The 17,716-nt window shown below is 35.2% G+C and overlaps 1 protein-coding gene across 1 annotated transcript in view; it reads left to right on the forward strand.

Annotated features, from left to right (window-relative positions):
- The window catches only part of TMEM135 (transmembrane protein 135), a 243,603-nt gene that overhangs the window by 20,595 nt on the left and 205,292 nt on the right, over window positions 1-17,716 (forward strand). The window contains exons 2-3 of the mRNA XM_080815167.1: window positions 6,854-6,981; window positions 9,499-9,591. Of these exons, the coding sequence (XP_080671293.1) occupies window positions 6,854-6,981; window positions 9,499-9,591 (221 nt within the window). The remainder of the gene's footprint in view (window positions 1-6,853; window positions 6,982-9,498; window positions 9,592-17,716) is intronic.

The raw sequence follows: 17,716 nt of genomic DNA on the forward strand, positions 1-17,716 counted from the left end.
TGGGCCTTGTGCTTGGGCCTATTGGGGACAGGCCTTGTGGCTTGGATGTTGGTATTGGGCCTGGAGCTTTGGTCTCTGGAACAAGTTTAGAGCCTGGTTTCTTGGAAGTTAGCCTGTTGCTGGGATGGGTCTTGAGCCTGAGTCTACAGTTGGTGTGGGTTGGCCTTGTGCCTGACTTTACTAGGGCAGGCCTGGTTCTAAGATTTGTGGTGAAGTTGGATGCTCACTTCACTCTTCTTTTATTGGGTGGGTGTCTCTTTCCACACTGGTTTGCCTGGACTTGGAGGTCAGGTAATACTCATAATGTGAGATTGTCTTTCCTACCCTTTTCAATGTGTCTTTTCTTATTTCTGTGTTCTATCCATGTGTTGTAATCTCTCACCTGGAATCCTTAGCTTTTGTGAGGGTATTTTCATGCATGGGTAGTTATTCAAATTGATGTTTCTCCAAGGGGTTGAGTGCTGGAAACTGCTATTCTGCCATATGGCTGGTGTCACTCATGTGTCATTTAATTCAGTCTCTTTAATAAATGAGGAAACTGAAATCTAAAGAAATACATCTAAACAAGGATCTTTCCTGGCAATTATTAGTTGTAGAGCTAAAATTAAAAATTGTTTCTCATGATTACTTTGTACTCCATCATGGTATTTATTTCTGTCTCTTGTTCAGGTTATTTTTTCTATACTAATCCCCATTTTCTCATACTTGTTCATCTCTCACCAATCCCCATTTCTCATACTTGTTCTCATATATGTTCATTTATACATATATGCTTATGGTAGAATGTCTGGAAAATACTCCCAAACAAAAAGAAGATTAAAATAATCTGTTGCCACAATTAGAAATAACCAATGTACAACATTCTCATATTTGTTCCTTGTGTTTATTAAAAAATAATGCTTTGTAGTCTATATTTTCACTGTATATGTTTTGATTTATTTTTTCCTAGTCATTAAATAATCTTCTAAAACTAGATTATATAACTAAAATAAACAGAGGTTTACCATTTTAATCATGGTGCTATTATGTATCTGTATTTAGCTAAATTTAAGTATATTTGGAAAATTCCTAAGAATTACTTAGTGTGGAATTTGTTGGTCAAAACTTATGAACATTACAACATATTTTTTGCCATAAAAATATATTTATGAAGGCGCCTGTGAATATCTGATAATGATTTTATATAAATGTACATGTGCTGTTACTGCCTGGTAGCATTTTTTGGTGAGATCAGTGTTTCCTAAACTTTTTTAACACGGTAGTATACCTTGGAGTGATTGTGTGCCACACTAGGAAAAACTGAGATGTGTATTACTGTGCTCTGCAACCGACTAGGCCTGACTACCCAAACTGTTGAGAGGATCAGTGTTTTGGCCACCTGTAAACCCTGGTTGGAAGCTCTGGATTAGAGCTCAGTGATGATAAGGTCCTAGGTTATTTCTCATGTTTTGTGTAAGATTTTTCCTGTTTCTTGCAATAGACTGTGTAGTTTGGTATACCAGTATTGCAAATATATACAATTTATCCACTTCATTGTTAATGGATATTTAGTTTTTGGCAGTATTTGTAATTACAGATAGTGCTATTAATATGACTTTTGGTGGAAATAAGCACTTCCTTCTTCTGAGTATACATATATACTCAGGAGGAATTGCTGGATCATAGAATAAGCATACATTTTATTTTGTTAGGTAGTAAAGAAACTCTTCAGTTTTACACTCCTGCCAGCAATATATGAAATTTCCAGTTTTTTCATTTGCATCAGTACTTTGCATTATCAGTTCTTTTTATTTTAGTCATTTTGATGTGTGTGTATTCCTGTTTCTTGATGCAATGAAGACTAATGATGATAAGCATATTTCATTTACCTATCGACCATGTGGATGACTGCTTTTTTTTTAAATTGACCTTTTTATCTTGAGATGATTGTAGATTCTTATGCAGTTGTAAGAAATAATGGAGAGAGATGCCCTGTACTTTTTATTTGCTTTCTCCCAGTGGTGCTAAATGATAGTAAAATGTCACAAACCAAAATACTGCCATTGACATAGTCAAGATATAGAACATCTCCATCACCAAAAGGATCCCTGAGGTTGCCCTTTTATAGCAATACCCACTTCCTTCCCACATACCTCCCTCCTCTTAATCCCTGGGCCATCATTACTTTATTCTTCATTTCCATAATTTTGTCATTTCAAGAATGTTATATAAATGAAATCATGCATTATGCATTGTTTTGGGATTGGCCTTTTTTATTCATATTTTTTTATGAGATTCATCAAGATTGTTTCACGTATCACTCATTTATTCTTTTTCAGAGCTAAGTAGTATTCTCTTACATGGATATTCCACCTTTTTTTTTTTTTTTAATTCACTTCTTAAAAGACATATGGGTCTTTTCTGGGTTTTGACTATTAGATAAAAAAAAAACAACTGCTATAAACATTTGTGCACAGGTTTTTGAACATATATTTTCAGTTCTCTAGGATAAACAGTAGTTGCTGCATCATATGATAGTGGCTTATATATTTTTTCAGGAAACTGTCAAACTGCTTTCCAGAATGACTGTACCATTTTGCATTCTCCTTCATAATGCATGAGTGATCCAATTTCTCTTTTTTGCCAGAATTTGGTGTTTCCAGTATTTTAAAATTTTAGTCATTCAGATGCTTGTATAGTGATAACTCATTGTGATTTTGATTTGCATTTCCTTAATGGCTAGTGTGCTCATTTGCCATTTGCTCATCTTCAGTAAAATGTCTGTTCATATCTTTGCCACTTTATGCATAACATTTTTACTGTTGAGTTTTGAGATTTCCTTATATATTCTAGATTCTAGTCCTCTGCTGTATATGTAGTTTACAAGTATCCTCTCCCATTCTGTAGCTAGTCTTTTTATATTCTTAATATGTCTTTCAAAGAGGAAGGTTTTAATTATGAAGCGTAATGTACAGTTTTTCCTTTTATGAATTATGCTTTTTTAAAAATTATTTATTTGACAGAGAGAGACATAGCAGGAGAGGGCACAGAAGCAGGGTGCGTGGGAGAGGGAGAATTAGAGTTCCTGTCGAGCAGGAAGCCTGATATGGGGCTCAATGCGGGGCTTGATCCCAGGACCCTGGGATCGTGACCTGAGCAGAAGGCAGAGGCTTGGTGACTGAGCCACCCAGGCGCCCCTGAATTATGGTTTTGGTCTCTTGTCTACGAACTCTTTGCCTAGCCTTAAATCCCTAAGATTTTCTGATTTTTTTTCCCCCCTAAGCTTTTATAATTTATGTTTTACATTTATGTCTGTAATCTATTTTCAATTAAATTTGTGTGAACTGTGAGAGTTAGGTTGAGGTTGTTTTTTCATTTTTACTTTTTATTGTCTGGCCTGTGGATATCCAGTTGCTCTAGCACCATTTGTTGAGAAGTCTTTAGTTGGAGGTATTTGTGTGGGTCTATTTCTAGGTTCTCTGTTCTGTTTCATTAACGTATTTGTGTATTTCTCTGCCAATAACACAAAGCCCAATTGCTCTTTGAATTTAGTAAGTCTTAAAATTGGATAGACTGATTTACTTTATTCTCTTCCCCATGGTTGTTTTAGCTCTTATAATCTCTGTTTTTCTGTATAAATTTCAGGATAATCTTGCCTATATCTCTGCAAAAATCTTTCTGAGATGGTGATAGAAATTGTGTTACTTTGGGGAGAATTGACATGCTGAGTCTTTTAGTCCAAAACATTTATTTAATCCATCTTTGCTTTCTTTCATCAGCATTGTGTAGTTTTGAGCATACAAATCCTATACAGGTAGATTTTTCTCTAAGTTTTTTATTTTTTTGATGATTTGTAAATGCTATTGTATTTTTAATTTTGTTGTTTAATTATTTTAATTAAATAATTTTGTTGTTTTAATAATTTAATAATTTAATTTAAAATTTAATTTAAAAATTTAATAATTTTAAATAATTTTGTTGTTTAATTTTTAATTTTGTTTAATTATGTTGATTGCTCTTGTATAGAAATACAGATGCTTTTTAAAAAGAGATTTTATTTATTTGAGAGAAAGAGAGAGAACAAGTGGTGGGGAGGGGCAAAGAGGGAGGGAAGGAGAGAGAGAGAAGTAGACTCCCCGCCGAGCAGGAAGTCCAATGTGGGGCTTGATCTCAGTACCTGGAGATCATGACCTGAGCCGAAGGCAGACGCCCAACCAACTGAGCCATCCATGCGCCCCTACAGATGATTTTTGTATGTTTATCTGTATCCTTTGCCCTTGCTGAACTGCCTTATTATTGTCGGTTTGTTTTTATTTTGTATATTGTTTGGGATTTTCTATTTTTCTATGTTAGACAATCAGGTTATTTGCAAATAGGGATAATTTTGTTTCTTCCTTTACAGGAACAGAGGGGATTTTTTTTTTTTTTGATATCTACTTGAATACATAACAGAGTAGCTGATTCTGCCCACTATAAAGTCTAAAATGAAAGAGACATTACATTCCAAAACCTGAAGATACTAGGAAACCATTAGAACTAAGGATATGGTTGGGACATCTGGCCAGCTCAAGTTTGAGCCCCATGGTGGGTGTGCAGATTAATTTAAAAAGAAAAATTCTTAAAAAAAAAAAAAAAAAAGAACTGATGAGATGGTTGTTGAGGATCAGGGAGTAATTGAAAATGACACCAACGTTTTGTTCCTGAGTAATTGGGTGGATGTAATAAGGGGGGGAAATTTATAAGTAAGAGCATTTTGGAGAAATGTAATGAGTTCTACTTTGGACATGCTGATTTTTTAAATGCCTGTGGTACATATTTCTTGATATGACCAAGAAGGACGGATATTTGAAGTATGGATTAAGAATTTAGGCAAGGGGCACCTGGGTGGCTCAGTGGATTAAGCCGCTGCCTTCGGCTCAGGTCATGATCTCAGGGTCCTGGGATCGAACCCCACATCTGCCTCAGCATCCCTGCTGAGCAATGAACCTGCTTCCCCCTCTCTCTCTGCCTGACTCTCTGCCTACTTGTGATCTCTCTCTCTCTGTCAAGTAAATAAATAAAAATAAAAAAAATCTTAAAAAAAAAAAGAATTTAGGCAAGAGGTTGGAGTTATAATTCCTACTGTGAGATGATAGATGATGCCATGGGAGAGAGCGTATGTGGAATGAGTAGCAATCTGAGGAAGAAATGCTAACAAAGGAAAAGGATTTAGAGATAACAATGGGAAAATGAAAAGAATGCATTGTCACGGAAACTGTAGAAACCTCTGTGGTCAAAATTGCACCTATTTGTCAAGATTTGTCTTAGAAAATTCAGCGATATCTTTCAGACATCATCATTTGCCCAGTCCCATCTCCTTTTAGTCATTCCCTAATATATATTTCTAAAGCAGTTTCTTTTTCCTCCAGTCTGGCATTTCACCATGTTCTAGTTTCTTGTTGGTGTGTCTGTTTCTCTATCAAGATTTTATGTTCCTTCCAGAGATTAGATATTCATCATTGTTTTTCCTGTGTATGGCATAATTCTTAATAACAATTTGTTTAATTGAATGATGTAGGAGATGAACAGTTTCAGAGGTTTCTAAGGGGTGGAGTACCAAAGGATCTGAGAAGAGGCCATTGGATTTGTTGATCAGGGACCTTAGGAAAAGTGTTATCTGGGAGTGAATAGAGAGTTCTCTAGTCTTCTTTCAAGTCAGTCCTGCCCTTTGTTATACGTCCTGCCTTATTCCCTAATTATGTGGTTTTAACTTTTGTCCCTTTGATACATTGTTTTATCATGATAGAAAAGTATTTTTTCCCTGTGGCCTGTGAAAATTCTGTTTTTCCAGATATAATTCATATCCCTTTTGCAGTGAAACTGCTGCCTACCCCTGTATTAAACTCACTCTTTGATAAACTTCCAAGGTACTTCGTGTTATATTATTAAAACTTAGTCATTCTTGAATCTCTACCTATATCTTATCATACCATGTTTTAATTCATATTCTGTTTATAACCTATAACATTAATAGTGTACTCGATACATACTTAGATCTCATGTCTTGATTTTTAAATATCATTACTAATTTCAGAGCTTTTTTGGTTTGTTTTAATCTTGAAACCTTTCTTTTAAATTCAGAGTTCACATACAAAAAGCACTGAAAACAAATATGTTTTCAATCTAAATTTAAAAGATAAGTCATGAAGACTCATTGGATGATATCTTTATGAAATATTTTTGTGACTAACTTCTCTACAGGATTCTGTATACATCCTCTGTACAGGAACTTCTTCCCGTTTCTGTGTCCTGGTAACATGTGGTACCAACAAACCTATAGTAGATTAGATTCTCAGTCTTTTTTTTTTAAATCGGCTCCAGGGGGCCAGAAATCATTAATTTTATTTTTTACTTTTTGTATTCATACCATGGTTTTGTCACACAGTAGTCATGTTTGAATAGCTGAATGAATTTCATTGGTTTCTATTACTGAAGTTCTCTAATATCCAGGCGGATAATACCTGTAAAATATTTTTGTTTTGACATTCAATTTCTATTTGAATTGTGCTTTTTTTTTTTCCATTTAAAAAGGTTTTTTTCCATTATTCAGTTTAAAACTGTTCTCAAGATTTACAGATACTTATCACAACATTTGGAAGTTATTCTCTATGACCCATGTTGTAATTTCTTGGAGTATAATTTACCCATTATATCTTCAATAAATGAAAGTGTCTTCTTTTCTGTCCCAGAAATTGTATTTTTAGAGAGGAACCAGTAAAATATCAGTTTTAACTTTATTTTTAAAATGTATGCTATTAGCAGTACCTTTCACCTAAGAGCTAATTTAAGTGGGAAAAATTGGTTGAATTAAACAAAAAAGCCTTTCTCTTTCCAGATTGCAGCAATTCTCCGGAAACGAAAATTAGACTATTATTTACACAAACTACTCCCTGAGATCCTACAGTCTGCTTCATTTCTGACTGCTAATGGGGCCTTGTATATGGCTTTCTTTTGCATTTTAAGGTTGGTACTCATAATCACCACTGGAGATTAATACAGATTCCTCTTTTGAAACTGAAACAAACAGATGTTTTTATAAATGTTGTGCAGGTCACTGCTTGTATATTTTTTTCTCCATCAAAGACATTTATTTATCTCAAAGAGAGCTTGTTAAACAAGGAGTTGTGGGCCTCTGGGCCTAAAGATGTAATATAAACTTTAAAAATTATTGCAGTGATTATAGAGGAAAAGTGTTTTGGTGTGTCATACATTTTCTGAGGCCTACTGTATTTACCAAGTTGTTGATTAGGATTTCTTAACTTTTTAATTTCCTGGATCAGGAATTCAGAGCACCCATCCATGATATAGGTGAGGTCCACATGCAGTGAGTAGACTTCAAAAGGACTATAAAATGCTCATGTTTACATGTAAAACAGTAAATTAACTTCTGGAATATCCTATTGATGGAACTTTGGTCCTGATTAAGTCTTATGATTACCTGTGTCACATGCTTATGATTTAGATACAGCTGGAATTCAGTTTTTAGTGCTGTGATATAGCTAACATGTTTATTATATATTTACTTCTTATCTTTTTCACCCTTGATTGTTGAAAATCCAAACTAGTGTTTTTTAAAACTGTCAAATTAAAATACTAAATTTACATTTTTCTCATATTAGTGTGACTCAGAGTAGTTCTGTAGGTATATATTAACTACAGTTAAAAAGATAATTTTCATATGTCTTTTACAGATTTTTTTCCCTCAGTACCTTAATATTTATAAACTTTAAAATTATGCAGAAAATAATTGATAAGGTTTATACTACTGAACAAAAATCATGCCTTTAACTTGAAACTCTATCATATGTTCTCTGGAAAGTTTCTAATACTTGCTCACACACTAAAAATAAAGTTCCAAGATAATTAGTCTTAAAACATTGCAATAATCATAAATTGCTATTGTACCATATTTCCTTAAGTTCTGTGAACCTGTTTGGTTAAATTGTGGAAATGCAAAACACTTACTGGGTTTATAGTTATATTACTTAAAATAACATCAGTGGTCCTCCTGTAACTGTCTCCTTGAGTTATTTTTCTTTAATTTTTACATTCAGTAACTTCTTAAGGCCTTTGTAGATTTTATGTTGGAGGGGAAAAAATCACTTCTGGTTTTCTCAGGCCAAAGGTTTCTGATGTTCATTTTAGAAATACCCATGTTATATATGCTCTGTTGGTTTTCTAATTCTTCTAAAGCTAAGCTTCAGTTAAAAATACAGTTTCATCAGTGATTCTTTTTATTTTATATTTTTTTAAGATTTTATTTATTTATTTGACAGACAGAGATCAAAAGTAGGCAGAGAGGCAGGCAGAGAGAGAGGGGGAAGCAGGCTCCCTGCTGAGTAGAAAGCCCGATGTGGGGCTCGATCCCTGGACCCTGGGATCATGACCTGAGCCGAAGGCAGAGGCTTTAACCCACTGAGCCACCCAGGCGCCCCCTCATCAGTGATTCTTAATCCTTATGTGTATGTACACACATTTTTCTTATAATATGTTATTTAGCAATTGGCCAACTTTGTTCAGATCATTTCTTACAAATTTTATGTGCTGCTTATCCCTTTCTTAGGAACATCCAGCCTTTGAAAGGAAAACAAAAAACTTCCTAATGTTTCCAAATATGTTTTTTGGTCTTTTAAGAAACCCAAGCAGCTAATGACCATTTATAGCGTATGAGATACTCTGTAGGTTCTTATTTTCAAGGGACAAATCCCAGTAAGTGATTAATTATATATATACTTTCACACACACACAAAACTAAAAAATATAAAATACTTCCATAAGTACTATAAGGAAAAGTTATCAAGGGTTGTTGAAGCAAGGGAGGGGTGACATTTATTAAATATTTATCATGTGTTAAAAAAAATAGTGGTAGTAGTAATCATAACAACAGCCTACATTTTCCTCACACTTCCATGCATGGTGCTAGGAAATACCTCATGTAGTTCTCATAACAACTGTATGAGACAAGAAGTATTATTGTTTGCATTTGATACCTAAGGCAGCTGAGAATGTAGAGGGTTTGCATCGTGAGTAGTATTGGATCTAGGGATTGTGTGAATGGATCTGACTGACTAAATTATTGGGAGGAGAGATAGATACCTATCAGTTTGCTGTTGTAACCAGAATAGGAGATGGTGAGGGACTTAATTTGAGGCAGGGTGGCAGGTTGGAGAGGAATTTAAGAGATAAATTGTGTATGGAAAAATTTAAGGGAATGATTTAATGTGTGGGATGTCTCAAAGCATCACACATGAGTGGGTAGGTAGGTATTGATCCCATTCACCTAGAAAAATAGAGGGGAGAGCAAATTCATGGGGATAGGGAAGAGAGCTGATGAGTTTGGTTACATGAGTTTGGACATGTTGAATTTGGGGCGCTGTGGGACATTAGGTAGAGGGTGGGCTGAGAAGGGGAATTTCTGTTCGCAATAACTGAAATAACCACATAGCAATTTCATACAAACATTCCAAATTTGAATTTCAGGAAGATACTTGGAAAATTCTACTCTTGGAGTCCTGGCTTTGGTGCCGCTTTACCAGCATCTTATGTGGCCATTCTGATTGAAAGAAAAAGCAGGTAAAATTTTATATATGTACATATTTAATAGAATTGATTTACTGTCATCCACCCCAAATAAATTTTTTTTAACTTACTATTTATTGTAGTCCAGGGATGAAAAATATTTTCACATGTGTTTTTAGCCTTGCAAATATTTGATGCAAAATATTATGATGCAAAATACAAAGATCGACTTTGTAGAACAATAATACCCTTTGGTCTTTGCTAAAAAATGAGAGAGTTCTCGAATGTGCCTAAGACAGGACATATACAAATCTAATTAAAGATCTTTTCCATAACCACAATACCACTGTCACACCTAAGAACATTAATGTAGTTTTATCTACATATCTAATTTGCTTCAAGCTCATTGACCTCTGTTAAATCAATTATTATTTTTAAGGAATTTTCTCATTAAATATTTTTTTTGTTCATATAAACTAGAAAATGTTTCCTGTGACATAATAAGATTTCGGTAAAATGCTACAAACTGTTAGTAAATTATTTAGTCGGGTAAGCAGTTGAAGGTAAAGCTTTTCCCGAAAGAATTTTTGCTATCTTGTAAATATTATTTTCATCACTGGGAACTGCTTTGATTTCCATCTTTTTTTTTTTTAAAGATTTTATTTATTTATTTGACAGACAGAGATCACAAGTAGGCAGAGAGGCAGGCAGAGAGAGAGGAAGGGAAGCAAGCTCCCTGCCGAGCAGAGAGCCCGATGCGGGACTCGATCCCAGGACCCTGGGGTCATCAACTGAACTGGGCTGTGGCTTAACCCACTGAGCCACCCAGGCGCCCCTTGATTTCCATCTTTATCCCAGAGAGTCAAGATGGGATCATGTTTTAATCAAGGGGTCATGTATTAACCAAGATTGAGTCATCATCCAGTTTATGAAGATGTTCATTATAATCACTGATCCCGTAGTAAGAGTGTAGATGGATCTTGTCTGATAATGAAGTATTTAGTTAAACCACCTAAGGTCACTTTTAATGCCTTCTTTTTTAAGTAATATAATGGTATCTAAATTTTTGGGGTCTAAACTTTTGGTTCTTTGCTTATATCATAATATGATTGGATTATTAATATTACTAAAATCAAGGGATATTATTACCCCAGCATCATCAAGTCAGTATTGCCAGAAACATAGGTTCTGTTGCCTGAGAGTACTGTATGGAATACTATCGCATATTAAGAGTGTGGATTCCAGGGGCGTCTGGGAGGCTCAGTGGGTTAAAGCCTCTGCCTTCGGCTCAGGTCCTGGTCCCAGGGTTCTGGGATCAAGCCCCTCATCTGGCTCTCTGCTCAGCGGGGAACCTGCCCCCCTCCTCCCGCCTACCCCTGCCTCTCTGCCTACTTGTGAACTCTGTCTGTCAAATAAATAAATAAAATCTAAAAAAAAAAAAAAAAAAAAAAAAAAGAGGGGCGCCTGGGTGGCTCAGTGGGTTAAAGCCTCTGCCTTCAGCTCAGGTCATGATCCCAGAGTCCGGGGATTGAGCCCCGCATCAGGCTCTCTGCTCGGCAGGGAGCCTGCTTCCCCCTCTCTTTCTGCCTGCCTCTCTGCCTACTTGTGATCTCTGTCTATCAAATACGTAAATAAAATCTTAAAAAAAAAAAAAAAGACTGTGGATTCTGGAGCTGTATTTTCTGGCTGGGGCAGTGGGCTCTGTCACTTCCTGTGTTATGGCTTATTCCCTACCTGAAAATGGAGATAGTGATAATCTAGTCACATGGCTATCCAGACAGTTAAAGGAACTACTGTATGTAAAAGTGCTCAAAACAGTGCTTGACACATAGTAAATGTTACATGTTAACTGTTATTATTGGTTTTTGCCTATCAGGAGTGAGAGAGTTATACTACTGATTATTGTTAACTTCCTGATTCATTTAAAAATGTGAACACCTGTTTTAGAAATACGATTTCAAAATATGTAACTTACACGTGAAGCTTTAAAAATGCTTTAAACCAAGTTTGCTCTGATTTATTTATTTTTAGCTTTTGAGTAATAAGAGCACTTTGAAGTTATTTGCCCACTTTTCAATAGAAAATGTTGAAATTGAACACCTGTATAACCACCTAGAGTCAACAGTTGTTAACATGTTGCTATTTTTGTTTATTTGTAAGTGATTATATATATGTATGGGTGGTTGTGTGGTGGTGTGTGAACCATTATAAACATCGTGACACTTTACTCCTAAATACTTCAGCATGCATATTTTAAAATAAGGATATTTTTCTGTGTAATTACACTATTACCACATGTAAGAAAATTGTCATTCCCTAATATCATCTAGTCCATAGTGTCCTAAAATGCTTTTATCCTGTTTTTTTTGAACCACACTCTAGTATGGTATTCTCTTTCCTTATTTTCTTTTAATCTAGCTTAATCTCCCCACTTTCCCCGTATGGCATTGATTTATTGATGTGACCAGGCCAGTTATGTTATGTGTAAAACTTTTCTGGTTTTGTCTGAATTTTTTCCTCATGGAGTTGTTTGATTGGTTCACTTAACTTGTGTATTTCCTGTAAACTGAAGTTGGGTCTGAAGACTTGATTATATTAAGTTTAAACATTCTTGGTAAGCATATACTTCCTAGATGATGCTGAGGCCGTCAGGAGGTCCGTATTTCTGAGTAGTTCCAAGTTTGAATATGTGATTAAAGTGGTAATCACCAGATCTTTTCCATAAACCTATTATTTTGAGGGAATGAGCTGAATGGATTTCTTGACATTCCACAGTCTTGTCTTTGCTGGAGTGAACCTGAGTTGATCATGATACCATGATTTGAGGACTGGTTAGTCATGTGTTCGAGTGTGTGTCTCTGTGTATTCTTTATCAGGTTTAAGTGTCATTTACTTCATAAAATAGTTCAGAAGTTTTCCTTCTTTTTTTCTTGCTCTGGGGTAGTTTAAGTAGCAATGAATTTTTGGGCCTTTGAGTATTTGGTCCATTTCTCTATAAAACCTGGGCATGGTGACTCTTCTGGGGATGGTAGTTCTTAGAAAAAGTTGTCAGTTTCCTCTATGGAATTGATCTGTTTAAACTTGAAACTCACTCAATAAAGAGATTCAGTAATTTTCTCTGATAGCTAGAAAGTTCTATTTCCCAGAAAGTATTTATTTTATAAAGATTTTTATATTTACATGGAGTTGTACAGAGTGGTCTTATGATTTGATTGAATTTCATATTTTCAATGGTTATTTTTCAATTTGTTATATTTATTTTGTGTGATTGTGGCATTTCCCTTTTTGATTAAGTTAACTGGTAATTTTGTTGATTTTTTTTTCCCAATAAATCATCTCATTTATTACTTCCGTTTTTTGGTTTCTGAATTCTTGGTTTTATTTTTTTTCTCCTTCCTTCTACCTCCTTTTGATTAATTTGCCCTTTTTTGGAAAACTTTTCATTTGTTGCTCATTTCTTTTCATTCTTTAAGTTTTATTGATAAAAGTATTTAAGGCAGAATTTTCTTTTGATAAGTGTTTTATTTATATCCGATAGGTTCTGATATATAATACTTTCATTATCATCATTTTCTAGAAATTCTGCAATTTTAGTTTGTATTTCTCTTTTAATGTAAGAATTATTTAGTAGACTGTTTAAGAAGATGGAATGTCCCCTTTGTTACTAATTTCCAGTTTTATTGTATTCTTATCTGAGAATGTTTTCATAGTATTTTCTCTGTATGGAACTTAATAAGGTTTTCCTCATGGCTGAATTTATGCTCAATTTTTGTGCCTTTTTTTGAACATTTGAAAAAAAAGTACATTGTCTTTTATTGGGAGTTCAAAGGTTGACAGACAGCCATAAGATCTGTGCTGTTGGGTATGGTTTTAGGTTGTATCTTTAATTTGAGGTGCAGTTTCTAGCAATTTTTGTGCCTTTTTTTGAACATTTGAAAAAAAGTACATTGTCTTTTATTGGGAGTTCAAAGGTTGACAGACAGCCATAAGATCTGTGCTATTGGGTATGGTTTTAGGTTGTATCTTTAATTTGAGGTGCAGTTTCTAGCATTAAAAAGTATGTTCTTTATTTCATTTAATGTATTTTGGCTTGAGTTCCAAATTTTTAGTTATCTTTTTTTCTTCTTGCTTGCATTTGCCTAGTATGTCTTTATCTTCCTGAAACACTTGATGTGTCTCTCTCATATGCCATATAAACTTGGGTTATATTTGGAGAGCCAATCTGAAAATAATCATTTTATTTTGATATGTAAGTTCAGCCCATATGCATTTATTTATACAACTGATACATATTTGGTTTAATTCTGCCTTATTATTTTATGTTATTTTTATTATGTTTGTCACTGTTTTTTTGCTTTGACATGATTATAGAGTCATGAAAAATTACACAAATAGTACATAGATCTACTTGAAACCTTAAGCCAGTTTCCCCCCAATGATAGCATCTTATGTAACTGTATTATAATATCAAGCTAGACAATTGACAGTATTGTCAGTTAGACTATGGCCCTTATTCATAGTCACCAGTTTTTACATTGACATGTCTTGATCATTACAGTATCATGCAGAGTAATTTCACTGTCCAGAGAATCCTCAGTGCTTGGCTATTCATCCCACCCTCCCTCCAGCCCCTGGTAACTAGTTATCTTTTTACTGTCTTATAGTATTACCTTTTGCAGACTGTCATATAATTAACATCATACAGTACGTAAGTTTTTCAGATTGGCTTCTTTTACTTAGTAATATACCTTTAAGTTTTGTCCTTGCCTGTACATGGCTTGATAGGTTGTTTCTTTTTAGTGCTGAATAATACTCCACTGTCTTGATGCACCAGGAGCTGTCTTCTGCCCTATTGAAGGACATCTTGTTGCTTCCAAGTTCTGGCACTTATGAGTAAAACTGATAAATATCCATGCATGGGTTTCTGTGTGGATATAAGTTTTCAGCCTTTTTGGGTAATTACAAGAGGTATGATTGCTGTATCATATATTAAGAGTATGTTTAATTTTATAAGAAACCGCCAAACAGTTATCCTAAGTGGCTGTATCAGTTTGCATACCCTCCAGCAATGAATGAGAATTCCTATGGCTCCACATCCTCGCCAGCATTTAAGTGTTGTCAGTGGTCTGTATTCTGGCCATTTTAATAGATGTTTTTTTGCTTTGACATGATTATAGAGTCATGTCTATGGGATGGGATCTCATTGTTTTAATTTATATTTCCTTGATGGTATATGTTGCAGGGCATTTCTTCATGTGCTTTTTTATTTTAATCTGCAGGTGTCTTTATAGGGATTTCTTGTAGACAGCATGTAGTTGCGTCATGTTTTTGATCAACTCTGATAATCTCTGTTTTAATTGGTGTGGACTATTGATGTTCAAAGTGACTATTGATATACTTGGATTAATATTCACTATATTCATTACTGTTTTCTCTTTGTTCCCTTGTTCTTTGTTTTAATTTTCTATCTTCCACTCTTATTCTGCTTTTTGCTGAATATTTTATGTGGTTCTGTTTTCTCTCCTTTCTTAGTATATCAGTTATACTTTTTTTTTTAACTCTTTTTAGTTGTTGCCCTAGTTTTGTAGTATACATTTACAATTAATCCTAGTCTACTTTCAAATAACACTATACCCCTTCATTGTACCTTACAGTAGCAATGACAACACACACACACACACTCACACCCACACCATATATATATATATATTACATATATATATATCAGCACAATTACATTGTTGCTTTTATTACATTGTTGCATTATTATTTTGAATGAACTGTTATCTGTTAGAGCAAGTAAGAATAAGAAAAATAAATTATTTTACCTTCACTTATTTTTTCTTTAATGTTATACCTTTCTTTATGTACATGAGTTTCTGATCTGTATTGTTTTCTTTCTCTTTAGAGAACATTTCACATTTCTTGCAGAGCAGGCCCACTGGCAATGAGGATTCTCAATTTTTGTATGGTCAAATCTTTGTCTTTCATTTTTGAAGTACAATTACTCAGGGTATGGAATTCTAGGTTGGTGATTTTTTTTCTCTCAGCTGAATATTTCACTCCACTCTCTTGTTTGAATGGTTTCTCAGGGGGCACCTGGGTGGCTCAGTGGGTTAAAGCCTCTGCCTTCGGCTCAGGTCATGATCCCAGGGTCCTGGGATAGAGCCCCGCATCGGGCTCTCTGCTCAGCGGGGAGCCTGCTTCTCCCTCTCTCTCTGCCTTCCTCTCTGCCTACTTGTGATCTCTGTCTGTCAAATAAATAAATAAAATCTTAAAAAAAAAAATGAATGGTTTCTCAGGAGAATTTGGATGCAATTACCTTTGTTCCTCTATAGGTAAGGTGGTTTTCTCCTCTGGCTTCTTTCAGGGTTTTTCTTTATGTTTGATTTTCAGTAGTTTTAGTAAGATATTTCTAGGTGTCGCTTTTTGGTTTTGTTTTTGTTTTTGGCATTTGTCCTGCTTGGTGTTTTCTGAGCTTTCTTTATATGTGGTTTGGTGTCTGACATTAATTTAGGAAAATTCTCAGTCATGATTGCTTTGAATATTTCTTCTGTTTCATTCTCTCTTTCTTCTCCTTCAGCGGTTCCCATTATGTGTATGTTATACCTTTTGTAGTTGTTGCACAGGCATTGGATATTCTGTATTGTATTTTTTTTTTCCCAGTCTCTGTTCTTTTCGTTTTATAGTTTTCAAGGATTCTTGTGAAACATCCTCTAGCCCAGAGATTCTTTCCTCAGCTGTGTCTAGTCTGCTAGTGATTACATCAAAGGCATTCTTCATTTATGCTGTAGTTCCTTTCTTTGTGGTTCCTAGGATTTTCATCTCTCTGCTTACCTTGCTCATCTGTTCTTACATGCTATTATCTACTTTATCCATTAGGGTCCTTAGCATATTAGTCATTGTGTTAGTTTTAAATTTCTGGTCTGATAATTCCAACATCTCTGCCGTGTCTAGTTTTGACGCTTACTCTGTCTCTTCAGATTGTGTCTTTTTTGCATTTCGGTGTGCCTTGTAATTTTTTCATGATAGCCAGACATGATGCACCAGATAAAAGGAATTGCTGGAATAGGTCTTTAGTAATGTGGTGGTGAAGTGTCGTGGGCGGAAAGAAACTGTTCTACAGTATTGTGGTTAGACCTCAGTCTTTCAGTGAGCCTCTGTCTCTGGACTATGAACTTCACAAGTGTTTCTCAGGTTTTCTTTTCCTCTTAGGTGGGGCCGAGATGGTTATAGTGTGCTGGAGTTGGGTATTTCGCTTTCTTCCTTGTGGAATTCTAAAGCTGGCTGGAGTTGGGTATTTCCTTTCCCCAAGTCAGTTAAGCTCTCATCATACCTACTAGGTTAGGCTCTGGTTAACCAGCTTCTACCAAAGGCAGACCTTGTTAAGAACTGAGTACAGTGGCTTATTTCAGAATGGTTCCTTTTTGTCTCCCCCTACTTGGAAGCGCAAAGGGCTTTCCCTCTGATATTTACTGTGGGACCTTAGTTGAGCTCCCAGAGGTAAAACTCACAAGGGTGTGAGGGTCCCCCTATGACTGGGTCCCCCTGGAGTTTTTCCCTCTCCGACTTGTCCCACTGAGCCTCCTAGTGACAGAAAAATCAGTTTAGGTTTTCCTGTCCTGGCTCTCATTCCCTTCAAAGTTTCAGCTGGTTTCTGCTCTGGTAAACTCTGATTCTCTGTATCTGTCTATCATCTTTTCAGTTTTGGGGGCAATAGTTTGCAGGGTGACCTTGCTTCTGTATGGATCTAAGAAGAGTTGTTGAGTTTCCAGCTTCCTCAGCTTTTTACTTAAGGTTAGGACACAGTGTTGACTTTTGAGCTCCTTGCACAGACACTGGAAACTGGAAGAAGACATTTTTTTTTCAGTCTGTTTTCTAGCACTTTTTTGTTTTTCTTTCTTTAATGCTTGCTCTAAGGAGTACAATAGAGATCTTTAACTTTAGAGCTTCTTAGTGTTAATACTTCCATCACCTTGTAAAACATGGAAATGTGTTTAGGTCCATATTAGAGGCTGCTTGCCATAGGATCTCTTTTACCTGTATCAGCCCCCCTCCCCTGCCAGCCTTTTTTTTTTTTTTTTTTTTTTGGCTGGCAAGTAGTCACTTTCTCTTATATCAGGGATTCCATCATCCATTCTTTCTCCACGGACTTGTAACTAATTTATGTATATGTCAT

This window comes from Martes martes, assembly GCF_963455335.1.
Source record: "Martes martes genome assembly, chromosome: 10".
Classification (NCBI taxonomy): Eukaryota; Metazoa; Chordata; class Mammalia; order Carnivora; family Mustelidae; genus Martes; species Martes martes.